This window comes from Columba livia, chromosome 7 (genome assembly GCF_036013475.1).
Source record: "Columba livia isolate bColLiv1 breed racing homer chromosome 7, bColLiv1.pat.W.v2, whole genome shotgun sequence".
In the NCBI taxonomy this organism is placed as follows: Eukaryota; Metazoa; Chordata; class Aves; order Columbiformes; family Columbidae; genus Columba; species Columba livia.
This window is the reverse complement of record NC_088608.1, coordinates 5,388,311-5,405,331: the sequence shown is the minus strand read 5'-3', so window position 1 is coordinate 5,405,331 and position 17,021 is coordinate 5,388,311. Positions and strand designations below refer to the sequence as shown.

General features: G+C 38.2%; 1 protein-coding gene across 9 annotated transcripts in view; it reads right to left on the bottom strand.

Moving 5' to 3' along the window:
* LRP1B (LDL receptor related protein 1B) overlaps positions 1-17,021 on the bottom strand; it is a 687,728-nt gene that overhangs the window by 304,381 nt on the left and 366,326 nt on the right. For all 9 annotated transcript variants that reach the window (XM_065070319.1, XM_065070313.1, XM_065070311.1 and 6 more), the window contains one exon: positions 6,554-6,716. In XM_065070319.1, the coding sequence (XP_064926391.1) occupies positions 6,554-6,716 (163 nt within the window). The remainder of the gene's footprint in view (positions 1-6,553; positions 6,717-17,021) is intronic.

Below are 17,021 nucleotides of genomic sequence, written 5' to 3'. Positions count from 1 at the left end.
CTGCCTAAATAACAATGAAGCAAATAAAGAAAAATATATACTGGTTTGACCTCCCTTGCTTTTTGGGTTTCTGCTCTTTTCCTCCCCTGTAAGAAACTCGACCTCCTCACTGATAACAAATCCCTCGACTTCCTCTCCCTTTTCCTTGTCCAAGAAATCACTCAAAATCCAATTGCCATTTACTGCAGTGTCAGGGAAGGCTGTCAGGTCAGGCTGAAGATGTTTTTCTTTCTCTGTGCCTATGGAGCAGCCCCTTGGGCATCACAATGTCTCCAGCTCCTGTCAAAGATGCAAAAGGCCACGTCCCCCTCCAACCCCTTCATTAGTCGGGATGAACGGGAGAAACAATTCTAATCAAAGCGGTTCTAATTAATAAAATAATTTTTAAAAAAGGTTTGAAATACAATCACTTGCTGTCTAGATGGGATGGGGATCTATAAGGAAGCCAAAACATCTCCTGCTGCAGCCCAGGATCGCGCTTTACTCTGTACGTGTGTTTTGTAACCCATCCATTCACTCACCGTCATGCTTAGCTCAAGGCAAATAAAAAGTCAAAACCCTCACTATTCTTCATGTCTAAAAGAGAGTTTTTGATTTTGGTTTTGTGTTTTGTTTGGCTTTTTATTATCTTTTTGCAAGACACAGGTACAGAAAGAAGAAAAACTAAATTACTTTCAGTAAAGTTGATTGGGAAAGGTCTCCCTCCACCTCCTCATGGGCTGACTTGCTCTTTTCTGGCTACCACAGGTTTAAAAATAGAGGATTTTAGGCTTGGCCTCAGGCTCTGTCTAGTCACATGCTCCATCAAAGACTTTACAATGTAAAAGTTTCTCTATGCCTTTTTCTAAGATCCTGCCAAGCAGTATAGCTCTGACTGGCTTACAAGACTGCCCATGCTGTCAAACAGTTTGAATTGTCTATATGACCTCTCAAAGGTTGTTTTCCATCCTCGGGGATGGCTTTTCCATACCCCAGGCACCCTCTCCTGCGCACAGCTCTCTAGCAACGAAAAATTTTGGTTCAATGATGTGTAAAACCTTTCCCATTCCCTTGGCTTTTTATTGTGAACTGCTCCATGGATCTGACGATGCATTTCAGTCTGGCCAGCAAACGTGAATATCCCAGGAGGATAATCATGCACAGCCTGAGTGAGAATGTAAGAAACAGCAGCTCTGGGTGATAACTGGGTTCTCATCACCAACCTCCAACTTCTTCCGCTTGCACCTATCAGAATTATTACATATATCAAATAAATGTATAAGTAAAAAAGAAATGAAAAGTTCAAAAGGCAGAAACACTTGATTCTTATTATTTTTCTATACTTTCTCACAAATAATGATGTTTTAAAGATGCTGTTTAGCTCTGTCCTTATAGAGAAGACGGCATTTCAACATGTCATCTTCCCATTTGCTTTCTCTGGTTTTCTGAAATTTTGAACTGAGGCAAATTTCCCTGCTGTGTTTCGAAAATATCATTATATGGTTTTAATTATTATTATTTTCATACTGTGGCTTTGATTTTAGCCAGAGAAAAAGCTGTGCTTAGATTCCTTAGAATCAAAGAGAAATTTAATGGAATAATATTTTTCTATTTTTTCCTCAGAATAAATTTCTGAGATAAGGAAGGAGGTAAGTTAGGCTATTAATTCTTCCCTTGTTCACCTCTGTGGATCAGAAAGGGATCAACTGTCTGTTATTACAGACTTAAAATGCAATATAAAATTTTGTACTTTTTTTGCTGTTGTGCAGTTGACGCCTTTTTTTCCCCCATCTTATTAACATTACCGAGAAATGGTACATAACACCATAACACATTAACAGATATTGTTCTTTTAACATTTTCATACCACAATCTCTTCCTGTACGCTTTTACAAGTATTGTGTGAAAGGAAAAAGCAGAGCTTGTGTTTTTCCTTTCTTTTTAAATTTCTATAACATAGTAGAAAGAAAAGCCGATTAAAAGATTTATTCAAATATTTACATGACACACACTGTTGCAGTATGAAAGTGTGAGCTTGCTCCTTTTACAAACCTCTTTAGCAGGAAGTCTTTTCTCCCCATTGTTACTAATACAACTTTCAATGGTAGTTACAAGCTCCTGTTTCGACGACTTCAGCCTCTAATTGGGCACCTTCTCCAATTCTTCTCTCCTTCCTCCTTTTCTCCCCATCCTGGCCTGGCTGGTGATACAGGGAGGACATGTCCAACCCATCTCCTCGCTCCAGGACTTCTCTGCCCTCTTCTCCGCGCATCCTCCCTTTGCTCTGTGCATCCTTTTTATAATCCTGCTCTACGCACCCTTTCTCTCCACTTCTCCTTACGTTTGGAAGAATTTTTGAAGTGGGTTCTAGTTCAGTACCCTCTGCGTTACAAACACCTTAAAATTCATCTCTTTCCATAAGCCTATGAAATGCAGTAGAGAATTACGATCGGCAGCCCAACCGGGATCAGAGCCATCATTCCAGGTCACACATCACAGGAACCAGGAGCAGCCCTGAGTCAACAGCCCTACCTGCTGTTCCTGTCTTTCCTTGCTTCCTGGTGTTCCCCAAGAAACTGGAAAATGGCTTCCAGGAGAAATTAAGACACTCTGATATTAATATTACTCAATGCACGGAAGATGTCTAAGCAGCACGGTCAGGATTGAACATTTCCAGTGCTCCTGTTGGGAGGGAACCACAGTATCTCCCTACTGCCACGCATTTTTCCTTTGTACAATGTCACTATACGTTCTCCATTCCCACTGTGGTGCAGTGGAAGGCAACAATTTACCTTCAACACTGGAGGTAATTAAGTATAGATATTTACAATATAAATATGCAGATGTATAGAGTTAGCACTGCATTCTACAACATCAATTTCTAATGTTCCTGAACGCATCCAAGTATCAGATAACTTAAACAACACACATTTTATGCTCCCTAGTAAATACAAGAGGATGCGGAGACATAAAGAAAATAAAATGCTTTGTCTATGGACATTTAGCTGGTTTGTGGCAGATCTATCCTCCTGTGAGTTTTAAATGTATTACCTTCCCTATTATATATGTACGATGATCAAAGTCTCATGAATATGCGTGCTGGTTGCCAAACTAGTTGGAATCCTTTAAAAAGTCATTCCCCATAAGCACAGCAGAGAGAAAATCATTCTAACTCAGCCCGTATTTGTTTCCTGTAACAGTCCTCAGCGCCGTCATCAATTTTACACCAGTTTCAAGGACCAGTAGGAGTAATACATTCTGCTTCTTGACCACTGGAGAAAAGAAGTCCCATACAAAAATTTATCAAAACAATGAAATGCAGACATGTGAAGCCAAACATCTCACTTCAAAGGGATTTGATAGGTAATATATTATGGCAAAACTATTTAATCTCCCTCTGTTTCCGATTGACATTTTACTTCCTACTAACACTGTTCTAGCTTTATCTTCAATAGATGCTTTGCTAACACGTCTGGACTCTGAAGTACTCAAAGGATCAGAGGAGACATAGTTAGTCCTGCTGGCAATGACTCCCTACCACAGCTCCAATACTTACACTGGGCTCCTCCTCACTGAAAACTATTTGATGTAAGGAATGAGGATTAGTACTGCAAGACCTCTAACTAGGCAAATGATTAGTTATTTTTTTGCAGCGGATGTGAGTTTGATTTTTTCACTGATTTTAAGGTGAGCTTCTATTAGACATAGTCTGGAATACTTAAAAATTGAAACTCAGGTCAGATTGATAAAAGTGCTGAAATCCTAAACCAAAGTAACATTATAAGATTAGAAACATAAAAAGCATGCTTGATCAAGCAGGTTTTGAATAGCAGAATCTTTCTCCGCTCAATTTAAAGTTCAGTTTTAAAAACATAACAAAAGTTCTTCTGTTCATTGTATGATACGAAATAAACTTAGTCATTCACATTCCGTTGTCAGCTCATAGAAGAAAACATAAAACATCACCACTAAACACCTAATAAAACTTGCAGGCACAGAGATGTAAAATTAATCACACTCAAAATATATTCCTGAGTGCAGCGAGGGGAACCATTGAGAATTAAGAATTTTCCACCGGTGCTTTAGTTGTTCTATTGATAAATGCAGAAGTTCTGGTTCACAGAAGAACTAAACGTATAACAGCAGAGACATGAACATGCAAGAATAACAGGGCTTGACCCTGTGCTCCTACAGGAACTTTATCATAGATGTGAGGACTTGTGATCAAGCTCAGAATTCCGTAGCACAGGGAATGGTCTACTCTGGGAGACTGTAACTTCAGCTTGGAGAACGCTGGGGCTGAGGAACATACTACGACAGCAACACACATGACAGGAGCAAATACCTTACAACGTAATTACATTTAATGCCTGAATATGTAATTCTTATAGGAGATAAAACCTCCAAGAGCAGTCTGGGTTTCATATTTATATTAACAACAACAACAAACAAAAAACAAACCAACAAAACAAAACCCTAAGAAAAAACAACCAATCACCACCCCCCCCCCCCCAAAAAAAACCAAACAAAATCCAGCCAACCAAACAAAACTAAAACCACAACAAAATTCAAAATGTGATTTATAATCATATGCTTACAGTATACAAACATCACTGACTTAAGCTACTTAAGAAGCATTGCACACTGACTTTTATGCAACTCAATCAGTGCTCAACTGGCAACATTTTCTTTATACAGATCACAGAGTCATAGAACTGTTTCAGCTGGAAAAGACCCTTAATATCTTAAGGGTCTTTTTTAAGAGTCCAATTAAGGGTCTTTTTTTAAGAGTCCAATTGTTTTTTGTGATTCTTTAAATAACATAAAACCAGCAAGTTACCTAGAAAACAATATCATACTTTGACTTAGAAATATGTCTCAACTAGTATCAGCAAGAAACAGTAAAAAACCAAAACAAAACACAACACCAAAAAAAAAGAAGAACAAACCATTTTGAAGCAGCCAGAATGTGTTTTGATTATCTGTTTGCATTCTGTACTACAACCCAGGCACAAACAAGAAGAACTAATATATAAGGGGGGGCTTATCAGTTCAAATGTATGCTAGATATCCTTTTAACAAAACAACGTATGTCAGATAATTAATAAAACTGCCAATAAACCCAGTAAAGAAGTAACTGATGAAATGCAAAGCACGCATTCTGAGAACAATTTCAATCCTGAAATAAATTGGTATTGCTGTGAAGAATCACACTCTGAAATACCATAAGCACTCGTGGTCTCTCCTGCACTTAGAGCTCCACTAAACCAGACACTGTTCCTCTCACAGACGCACTGGAAACAGCGACTGTCTGAATGAGAACAGTTTGTAGGCAGCAGATCCCAACCGAAGGAAAACCAACCTCTCTTTTTCTGTTCTACCTCCCCCCAGGGAATCAAGGGTTGGGTAAACTCCTCCATCCCCAACAGAGAAGATTTGCTCATGACAAGCTTTGGATTCATCTAGTAAATCCAGCAAAGAATACACAAGCAGAGGCATAGAAAAAAAGGCTGCTGTTGGCAAGCTTGAAAGCTTCAAGTTGTTTCAGATCAGAGCTTGCAGAAAATCAATTTATGCAAGAATTCTTATTTTCCTTTTAAAACAACTCTTCAGTCAGATCAAGTTAAGCTTGCCATCTGCTGCAGACAGAAATACAGCTATATTCAAGAATCACATTATAAAACTTCTTGTAAACTTTACATGCAAGCTGTTCTTGTCAGAATTAAAGTCATAGTGATAATGCATCTTAATATTCAACCAGGCTTTAAATAAAGAGTGACAAAAGTCCACATATGGATGGCAAGCTGTTCTACGGTAAATATTTTTGTATTTTTTGAGAAGGGGCTTATGGCAGTTTCCACTAGGCATTTCAGTCTAAACTGCTTACACACTAACGAAAACAAGATAAAAACCCCGTTCAAAATCCTCACCAAAATCTAGATTTTAAATTAACTTGATCCTATTCCTGTTCCTATTTAATTAAGTTTTAACTTCATCATTCGCTTGAAGACTTTTCCCAGCTGGTGGCTGTTACAGAATGTAGAGTTTTAGTACCCTGTATTTTAAGCAAGGCTTTATTCCCAAGTGACACTGAATGTATATATGGAAAAGAAAATGCAAATACAGTGTAATTTGGCCATTATAGCTGACCCTCTAAGGCAGAGTAAAAATTCTTCCTCTTTTTTTGTGTAATTAAACTTGTTAAAGCCATTTCCAATGCTCCTGCAACTGAGGGGACACAGAATAACAAAACACCTCAGAAGTTCCTTTTCCACAGCTTACAGAAAAACAGAGGCAAAAGAAAACCTTACGACAAGTAAGGATAAAATTGTGTTTTTTTCATTTCTGGTTCCATTTTGAGAAGTTACAAGGCACATGTTGCAATTAATATAGTTAACTGGTCACCACAAGTTCATTACCAGTTACTGTTTTGTTATGGAGACTATGCAAACAACTCAATTCAGCCCTGAAAAAGCAGTTTTTTGATCACTTGAATGAAGCAGATGTATAATATGGAGTCACAGACAAGCACACATCATATAAAATAAATCCTAATGCAGATAAATAATCTTACCCTGATGTTGGATCAACAGCTATGGCCTTAGGGTTGTTAAGATCCAGCTCGATGAGGGTAATGCACACTGATCCGTTCTGGCTGCAAACGAAGATCCTGTCACTGACGTGATCCACAAAGTAAAAATTCCCGGTGATCCAATCAATTGCTATTTGCTGCACGTCTGCCAAAAAACGAAAGAACAACAAAATCGCAGAAGTTGAATTGTAATACAAATAACTGACCTGCGAGCTGCTTCACCAAGCAGATGCACTACCCAGTTAAAGAGCTGAAGCTGGTTTTATATGTATAATGTGCTACAAAATAAGGAATCCAATTCTCAACACGATAATACTGGTTGGAGGGAATTTTCCCTTTTTAAGTACAGAAGTCCGATTGCAACTTCAAGGGCATGAATGATACACATTTGTTTGTGGTTCTCTTAAATCACAGTATCACAGTATGTTTGGGATTGGAAGTGACCTCAAAAGATCATCTAGTCCAATCCCCCTGCTGGAGCAGGAACGCCCAGGTGAGGTCGCACAGGAACATGTCCAGGCGGGTTTGAATGTCTGCAGAGAAGGAGACTCCACAACCTCCCTGGGCAGCCTGGGCCAGGCTCTGTCACCCTCACTGAGAAGAAGTTTTTTCTCAAATTTAAGCGGAACCTCTTGTCTTCCAGCTTGATCCCATTACCCCTTGTCCTATCATTGTTTGCCACCGAGAAGAGCCTGGCTCCATCCTCATGGCACTCACCCTTCATATATTTATAAACATTAATGAGGTTCCCCCTCAGTCTCCTCTTCTCCAAACTAAAGAGCCCCAGCTCCTTCAGCCTTTCTTCATAAGGGAGGTGCTCCACTCCCTTAATCATCTTTGTTGCCCTACGCTGGACTCTCTCCAGCAGTTCCCTGTCCTTCTGGAACTGAGGGGCCCAGAACTGGACACAATATTCCAGATGTGGTCTCACCAGGACAGAGTAGAGGGGAAGGAGGACCTCTCTCGATCTACTAGCCACCCCCCTTCTAATACACCCCAGGATGCCATTGGCCTTCCTGGCCACAAGGGCACAGTGCTGGCTCATGGTCATCCTGTTGTCCACCAGTACGCCCAGGTCCCTTTCCTCTACACTGCTCTCTAATATGTAATTTCCCAACCTATACTGGAACCTATACTGTCACTGTGAACTATTTAAGTTGTATATTCCGAAGCAGCATCACTGGATGTTGGGGCGTCTGTGAGCTGGGGGTGGCAGATGGTGGGGGGACCACAGCCTCTGCAGTTCCTGCTCTGGGATGCCTGTCACACTATGGGGATGCTATATGGATAAAGCTCATAAAAGTTTATTAGCTATGTTTACAGGGACTAAAACCATGTAATAAACACTTCACAGAAATGTTTAAAACTCTGTGTAGATATGCATGTCCAAAACCACTGTATGTAATAGAAAAAACACACATGTGCACGCATTCATTTATATTTAAATTACTTTTTTTCTCATAGTTCTGGAAAATTTGATTTCTGACTCAACTGCCACAATAAGCAGCACTGAAGTACCTGTCTCTGTGATACTTTATATAGAGGCTTTTCTTACAATGATAATGGGAGTTTTCCTTCTCATGATGCTAAGGTAGCTTCACAACTACGTAACACAGCTCTTCTAAAACAGTCCGTTCTTTTTGCTGTGGGACCCTGGAGCCCCTTTTTGTTATTGTCTTCTATACCCTGCATTTTTATTATAAGTCAACCCACCTGGCCATACACAGTCTTACAGTTACAGTGAGCAAAAGTATAAAGAAGTGCAAAGAACATAAGTTTATCAACTTAATTTAACTAAGATTTCTTTAATTCCTATTCTTTTTGACAGAAGTGTCGTGATACCACCCTGAAAGACAGAATTAAAGATTCTTAAAGAAAGAATAACTCAATTTCTGTTGCAATATTTCATGTCAAATGTTTTCAATGTTAAATATTTTTCAATATGTATTCATTGTATTACAGTGGTTTCAAAATACTCCTAACATGAGTTGCAATTCTTTCATGATGAGAGAAGCCAGATGTGATACTTCACATAGTAGGGTTTTTTTGGTTACTTTCAGTTTTCTGTATTTCTATCATGCTTCAGAATTTGCATTTTTAGGGTTTTTCTTCCACGTTCCTGATTCAGAAAAAAACCTGTAAAGTAAACCTGATTCAGAACTGTAAGTAAAGTAAACCTAATTAAAGAACTGTAAGTAAAGTAAACCTGATTCAGAACTGTAAGTAAAGTAAACCTAATTAAAGAACTAAGTAAACTAAACCTGATTCAGAACTGCAAGCAAAGTAAAACTGATTCAGAAAAAAAATGGGGTCATTGAAGTCATTCAAGTTTTTTAAAATAACTGAGGGCTCATGCATTTGTTAAATACTTAAAACAGACATCGAGACTCATGCGTCACCCTTCAAAGCGCAGGTATCATAAACAAGATTTACTCCATAACACATCAGGAATAGCTAAGAGCTATTGCTATTACACAGTTCACTGCTGTCTCCTCTGTCCCAGGTTTCTCCCCTTCCACTACTTATTTTCCTTTTAATTCAAAGTGAATATTATGCCTCTTCTTTTCAAATAGCTCCTATTACAAAGATACGCTGCGCCAGGATAAAGAAATACTCCATTTAGTCCAATGTCCAACCTCCCGAAGAGGTCAATGTCAGGTGCACTATGAGCCATATGAAAGCACTAATGGTTTCTAGACAATAAACAAGCAGGAAAATGAGGTTTTCTTCATCATCCAAACAAAATACAGGATGTCTTTTTAAAAATGTATCAGAAAAAACTCTGTCTCTCTGGAAATCAGTTCAAGCATTTTCAATGTGTCTGCTTTCCATTTTCAGTCAGATTAATGAAATCAAACATTTACAGCTCACTGATTCAATGAGCCCTTTGAAAATGGAAAACGGGCTTCCATGGAAGAAAAGCATCGCTCAAAATATTATTCATAAAGAATGGAAGTTGCAAAAGGGATTCAATTTTAAATAAACGTAGAAATGAAACCAGTAATTAAATTCCTGCAGTGAGAGCTCTGGAAATCTGCTACACATTGGGAAGTGCAGGAAAGGGAACAAGCTTAAGTAGAGACCCGCTGGAAGAGGGTCCTGGTTTGTTCTTTACCTGTGGGAAAAGTACCTATTTTTATATAAATGCAATATATACCTGAAAGGCATGACACATAGGGATTATTAGATCTGTTGACATAACAATACTTGCATTAATTTTTTTTTTCCTTAGTTATTCATTAAGAGATCACAAGAAATGGCACTAAACAGGTTATTTTATAAGGAAAACAAGAACAGTTGAAGAGCATATTAGAGATAATCATTTGCATCAAACAGTTAAAACTGAGGTTGCTCAGCAAAAGTGAGACATTGAGAAGTGATTTCACGCCATGACCGTTGTGTCAAAGGCTTCAAAAAGCACTGATAGCTCTTAACTCCTATTTGCCTGATTGCCATTCACAGGTAGGTTGTATTTGGGAAGGGCAGAGGCTGTTGGCAAGAGGAGGCTCAGTACAGTGGTTCCTTGTAAAGCTGGTCACTACAAAGCATAGCAGGCTTAATCACACTTCCAGAAAATGAGGCACATTAATTCACATCTTTCCTCACAAGCTACCACGTGAAAAGATGCAAAGAACACTTCTTGCAAAAATAGACCTTCTGGGGCTGTACCTCACTGTAATCTTGTAATTAGCCTGGACAATTAACCCACAGTAGCATTTGCAGTTAACAGTTGCAAACACGTTGTGTACTGGTAGATACCATTGATCTGGCTTGAGTTTTGTCTACCTTGCACCGTGTGCTCTGCAGTGAATTGGACACATCCCATTTCTCACAAGAGAAGTAGTTTATAAAGAATTGTTTAAGTCTACTCCTCCATAAAATTATATTCTACGTGAAAAAAATACACTTAGCTAGCAGATAACAGTTTTTATGAATCAAATTTTTAATCTCCATGGTTTCACTAGCAGCTCTTCATTAAGCTGTTCTGAATGGCTCTCCAGTTATCACACAATGGAATGCACTGTATACCACAGAGATAAGGGTTTGGTTGCACTGGGGACTTCTAAAATATATATTATTGTACTCAAGAAGTTACTGAATTCATTTCATGCCTATTTCTGGATTCATATATTAAAACCCAGTATGTATAGATGTCTACTCCACTTACATCTCTAAAGTAATTAATCTCTTTTTTCTTTCATTCACACACTTTCTGAAGTCTCTGAAGTCTCTATGACTCCCCTTGAAAACATATATTTATTCTGAGCTATCTCGTATATATTCTTGAAGGTTTTTCCTATTTTAATAACAGTTTCCTTGGAGCATTTCTGCCAAATGTGATCATCTCTCCTTTATTACTTTCTCAAAACTAGGATTTCCTCTTAAGGACTTCATAAAGAATAGTTAAGATATCATATAGCCTAAATTCTCCTGTAGCTAATGACATCATGTAGACCACGGGGACTAGCAAAAGTGTGGCTAGAAGCATACTTTTTCTATTTCTTTAAGCATACAAATATTATTATACTTTTAGAGAAAATATAAATTTTATATGAGGGTGGATAAACCTTCAAAGGATACTGGAAACATATGTCTTGTGGCTAAAACATAGCCTATAAAAATCAGTGCCATTTTGTATGACTGCTTTCTTTCACTTTAATTTTCAAACACCTATCTTGTACTGTAAGCATCACTATATTTATTTCAACTTCAAATCAAGACTTGCAATAAGATTTCAGTTCACAGAAGAGAGGGACAAGCAGTGCCAAATTCTTGTTTATACTACTGTTACAATCGAGGATTCAGCACATGCACTGCCTATGAAAATCAACATTATATTAACAGATTTCCTTTCTTCCAGATATTGAAGAAATATTAGAAACAGAAAAAATAGCAAGCTTTCTCCATTTATCCACTTCAGTAAAAGCATCCCTTGTTTTTAATGTGAGAAATTATCTAAACAGACTACGCGGTGAAACTCAAGGTAGCTGGAGTCTTTTTTAGAAACTTCTGAGTGAACTGGAGAATAATTTCGGATGAAATATAATTAAAACTAAAAATGCTCAGTGCACTCTCCATATGCTTCTAGTTAATAATGAAAGAAAGAAAAAACCTCTCTCTATTTTAAGGGAAATAACTTAAGCTTCTCGTGCCTTACATGCTTAAAACTTTCCTTGCACTGAACATGATTGCAATGAGCAAATGGACTTGGAAATCCACTCAAGATTCAAGGACCAACAATTCCATCGACAATTAGTATCAGAAATCAGAACCATGACTCGTTCTCGCTCTTTGGGTACTAATTTTTCTTCCATAGCCCATATACATCTCTTCTGAATAACTACAACATCCAGACCTCCACACAGAATGTCTTCTGGGCTTCCTTGGGGAGCTGAGAGAAATGGAAATGATTTACAAAGTGGTGCCCTGATACCCCATGATTTCAGCCTCGAAACCTTGAAGTGTTTTCTCCTTTTACTGCATCAAATCATCAAGTGTTTATTTTATAGAAATATTTCCACTTTGCAAAGAGCAGCTCAGCGTCGTCACAGGCAGTCAGGTCCGCTGAGAGTCACTTGCTTAATTTATTTGATTACACCAGCACAGTGGTTTTGAGGATTGTGCAACAGTTGGCCATATGCTGGGGGAATAAACGCTTTGGAGAAGCAAGAGAGGATCATTGTAATAAAACTTTCAGGAGCTTCACTCTTCCGTCACGAGCATCCTAACACATGGAAGGTGTTAGGAAAGTCCCCACCGGCAGCACGATACAAGAGGACAAATGTGGCACTGCCCAAGTGCCCCGTGTCAGGACATGTCACCTTCTGGTCCCTCTGCCTGCAGAGGCCAGGAGAACAGATCTGCACATCTCCTGGGCATGTTCACACCCGCTTACTCCTCAACCTGTAATGGAAGTGTTTGTCTCCAGGGATCGCGTTCACAAACCAGCCTGCAGTAAATAAGAGTTTGCTTCTCTGTATTTTGGCCAAGAAAGCAGCTCCTGCTTCTTGCTGAGTCAAAAGAGGTGAGACAGAAAGGAAAAATGGGATTTCACAAAAAATAAGTAAAAATAGGATAATATAGTGGAGACGTACTGTTTTTCCCTAAGTTTTCTCAATCTTGAAGTTGTATTTTTTCCCTACATAGGCACTTTACTTCTGTATGACTAGAAAGCTTCTTTAATTTTTTGGTGGAAAGCTGAGATTTTAGTCGGTGAGGCTTTGGGGATTGTGTAAGATAGGTAAGAGGTAAAAGTGCCAGGCATGGACAGTCCTGATTAGTCTATTTTATTATCTATTTAGGGTTTAAAAAGAAAAAAATATGTATTTGCAAAGAAAACAATTAATTTTATTCCTAAGAACAAGAGCAAGCAGCTTGGGCATAGGCATTTTGCCTCCACTTGAGTAAACAGCCAAGTTTTGAATAACAAGACAAACAGCAGCAAGCAGCTTTTTTCTAGAATAGCCAATAATAGTGAGACCAGGTAAATAGTGGGTCAAACTTGCTTAAGTGCCAGGCTCTGAGATGCTGCAGCAGTACGGCCTTTGCTGTGCGTCACTTCTGAGAGTCATGGTCCTAATTAGCAGCCCAGACAACCTGATACTAACAGTGTGGCCTGGAAAAGTTAAGCAGCCATAGATTTTCCTGTGCCTCTTCTACTGACAGCAATTTGCCTTAATTATGGCTGCAATGCCATTTATAAAACATGATTTTTATTAAAAATGTCAGCATTCCATATGTTGAATGCACTGCTGTCTAAACTTTAAAGAGCCGTGTCCTGAGTGATTATTGCATATGTTTAAACGTGGAAAATCAAATGAAAACTATCCATCTATCTTTTCCAAATGACTCACACTCAGATACCTATATTACTTTCAATTAAAACAGCCTTCTCAGATACTGTTTGTAAAGAGAATAATGGAAAACCAAAAACATACTAAATTTAAATAAGTACTTTAAAGCATTCAGACTTCAAGTTCCTCAAAAGAAAAGAAAGCTTTTCCTCTTGTTTGCTGAGTAACATAATCTAAATTTCCATAAAATGGGTTACTGTCGAAAATACAGTTGGTATTCTTCCAACCCTACAGGATGTTAGAAGATACTGCTTTAAAAACCTGTAACTGTGAACATTTCACCAATAGCAGTTTCCCCAAGCTGAGGAGTTTTCAAAAATATGAGCCTAATCTAAATATTATTAATACTTAATGAAAGCATCCTGAGGGCTCACGAAGACACCCAGTCTCTCAAAGACGTTTTCTATCCAGTCACTCAGAGATACAAGAATTCATCTTCCAACTACAAACAGAAGAGAATTCTTCTAGACATTTATCCTTTATGGGTATTCATTGTTCTGTTTAAAGACAGATTTTTATCCTTCAATTGGATGCATCCAGCTTATGGAGAAGAGGAGAAAAGGAGAAGGAGAAGGAGAAGGAGAAGGAGAAGGAGAAGGAGAAGGAGAAGGAGAAGGAGAAGGAGAAGGAGAAGGAGAAGGAGAAGGAGAAGGAGAAGGAGAAGGAGAAGAAAAGATCCATCTGAAACATCACGCCATTTAGGAACTTCTGAAAAGAGCAGTTCCATACACTTCAAACGACTCCACAAAGACCATGACACAGTCTGGCCTACAAGATCCCTGCCAGTCCCCACATCTATGAATTGATTATGTCAGCACTGATGATAAGATCTGGTCACACAGGCTGGTTCTGGGGCCTCTAAAGCTCTGCTCAGCAGACAGCCAACTAAGTCTGCTGCTCAGCTCAAAATACAACCTTAGGGAGACTTTTTCAGGTTTTTCATGGCTTAGTTTCTTAGGCTGTTATGAGCTGTGTTACTACAGGCAGCAGGATGTTTTTAAGCCAGAGATGCTATAGTACCTCGGCTGAGATTGGACATTGAGCAGGTACTACAAGAGAAATGGAGATTTAAGGATGAACTTCTTCCTCCCACTGAGAACCTTGGGATCTATAGATCAATAATAATTAAAAAAACCCCACATCTTCTTCTCCTAAAAAAATTTACAGGGCGTTCAGAGGAAAGCTGATGATGGTGGACCCCAGGTATGCTTGGGTCTGTGCCTTTTCCAGGAGTTTTAAAGCAGGGTAGCAAGATCTGGTCCTAATTTTTTTAGCGTATTTTGTCTTTTACTCATGGTAATGATTCTACCACACGATGCATCTACCACCTGAGTTTCTGGAATTAGTAAAATGAATGAAATTTTCTGTTACCGGGCCTTGAGTCACAGCTGGGATGACAACAGATTAAACAAAGAAGGAAACAGTGTGAAACAATGAAATAAGGGCCTTATGAATGACCCTATCTTTTAATCCTGAGTGTTAAGATTTTTGTAAGGAGGGATTTTTCTGACATCAATCTCATGTCAGAAACCAGTAGGAAGAGTTGAAAACCATAAAGTTTCTAATTCCTGTATTACTGAGTTTCAAACACATTGCCCAGTGATTGTAAACTTGTAATGGGGTCCCAGTAGCCTGCATACATCTTGAACAATAAGGACAGATTTATAGAGGTACATAGCTTAACAGCCTATTTATTTTTTTTTATCTGCACGTTCAAAAGCTTCTTATAAATCAGCTGAGACTGTAAATCAAGCCCAGTTATTTACTTCAAAGCAGTTAAGCCATCCACTGTTAAAATTAAAGCATAATTCAGCCACAATAGGCGTCTCCCATCACACAAGTGGACTGAGAGAATGGGGAAAACGAGGTGGCTCCATAAGGCTCTAACACTTGCCTCGTGTAACCACTTTCCATCAAAAGCAAAAGTCTACAAGCTTCCACCTTCCTCAGACTGCCTGACGCACGTATTATAAACTTGGTAAACCATCATTGCACAAAAATAAGGACAGTTAAACATTTACCCACAAAGACACCAAGTAGTAGATCATTACAGTTTTCAAGATGAATCAATAAAATATGGAGTTACTTTTGCAATAAAAAATAATTAAGGAAAATTACTTCCAGAAAAATTTTGAACAGCTTAATACCAGAGGTAGGCAGTGGTGCTTAAAGGAACACTTTTTTGGGGGATAATGTAGAAGTAAATTATCTTTGTCAGCTCTGTACACTGCAGTTTCTTGCAGGTAAAATGCAGGTCGTAATTTTGTAGGATAATTTAATTTTGAGCCCACTGTAGTTGCTATTAGCAATATATGTTCTAGACAATATGAATACGCAGTACATGACATGACCTAGTGCTATAAATCAATCAGTTTCTTTTCCCCAAAGGGCATTATTTCATTCAGTTTTAATCAGATGGCAATACTGACCATTGAATATTTCATCCTGATAGATAGATATATTCATACTGGGCACAAAAGTCTTTGTCTTTATCTCAAACATATTAGAGGAAAATGAGAAGACATTACGCTTTTCAAAAAAAAAAAAACCAAAACTTTTGCTAAAATAGATTTTATTACAGAACTTGTTTATACTGTAATTAAAATCTGCATACGGAGTCTAATTTAAACCCACTTTGAAAATCGCGACTTAGAGAACACTAGAAAATTGAAAAAATATTTTCAATTATAAAAAATATAATCTCCACAGCTAGAAAAAATATACTTCATTGTTCCACATAATATCTGTAAAACAGAACTGTATCATGTTCCTTACTCAATGAGATAGCTTGTTTCTAGGGTTGCTAAGGAAAGAAAAATAAATTGCTTCTTATATTAAAGGATATGAAGATGTTTTCTTCATGTTTTTCCTGCATCTAACAGAGGAATCACTGTCACCACCTGATGCCATCATCATGCTCCCACTTCTGCAAAACACTCCAACCCACCGCTCAGCACCCACTAATGTCACACACCTCGTATTGTAGTTTGAGCAAAACAAACAAACAAAACCCTTCACATCTGCAAATGCTGACAGCCGACTGACTATAACAAATGCATTCCCATGTAATCATTGCTTCATCCTCCCTTTCTTCCTCTCCTTTTTTTTTAAACCATTTATGACATCTTTTCAGTATCAAAATAGTGTTTGAGGAGAAGACTGTTATTTATTATATTTAACCAGATCAACAAAGCAGATAACTGCCCAGACTTAAAATACAAGCATCATTGATGCACTTTAAACCAAAAAAGAGTTACGCATTACTTATTTTTCTACCCATTTGTGATCAGGTATCAGGACACTGGTTGTCTTTTTGTTTATTTATTCCCATCACTAGAGTGGTGGGATCCAGATATTGTTCCACATGAGTAGTATCTTAAAATGAAACACCATCATTAAAAATTCTCATAAACCCCCCAAACATCTGTTGCAATGCTGTTATATTTGCAGAACTTGCACTTTGCTTTCAGAAAGCTTCCGTCCCTTTCTAAAACCAGCCACTTCAGAAAGATATGAGGCCATAATCCCACCTCTTCCCAACTACAGAAATCTCGTGTAGTTTGCACTAACTACCACTACCTTGTGTATCCCCCATC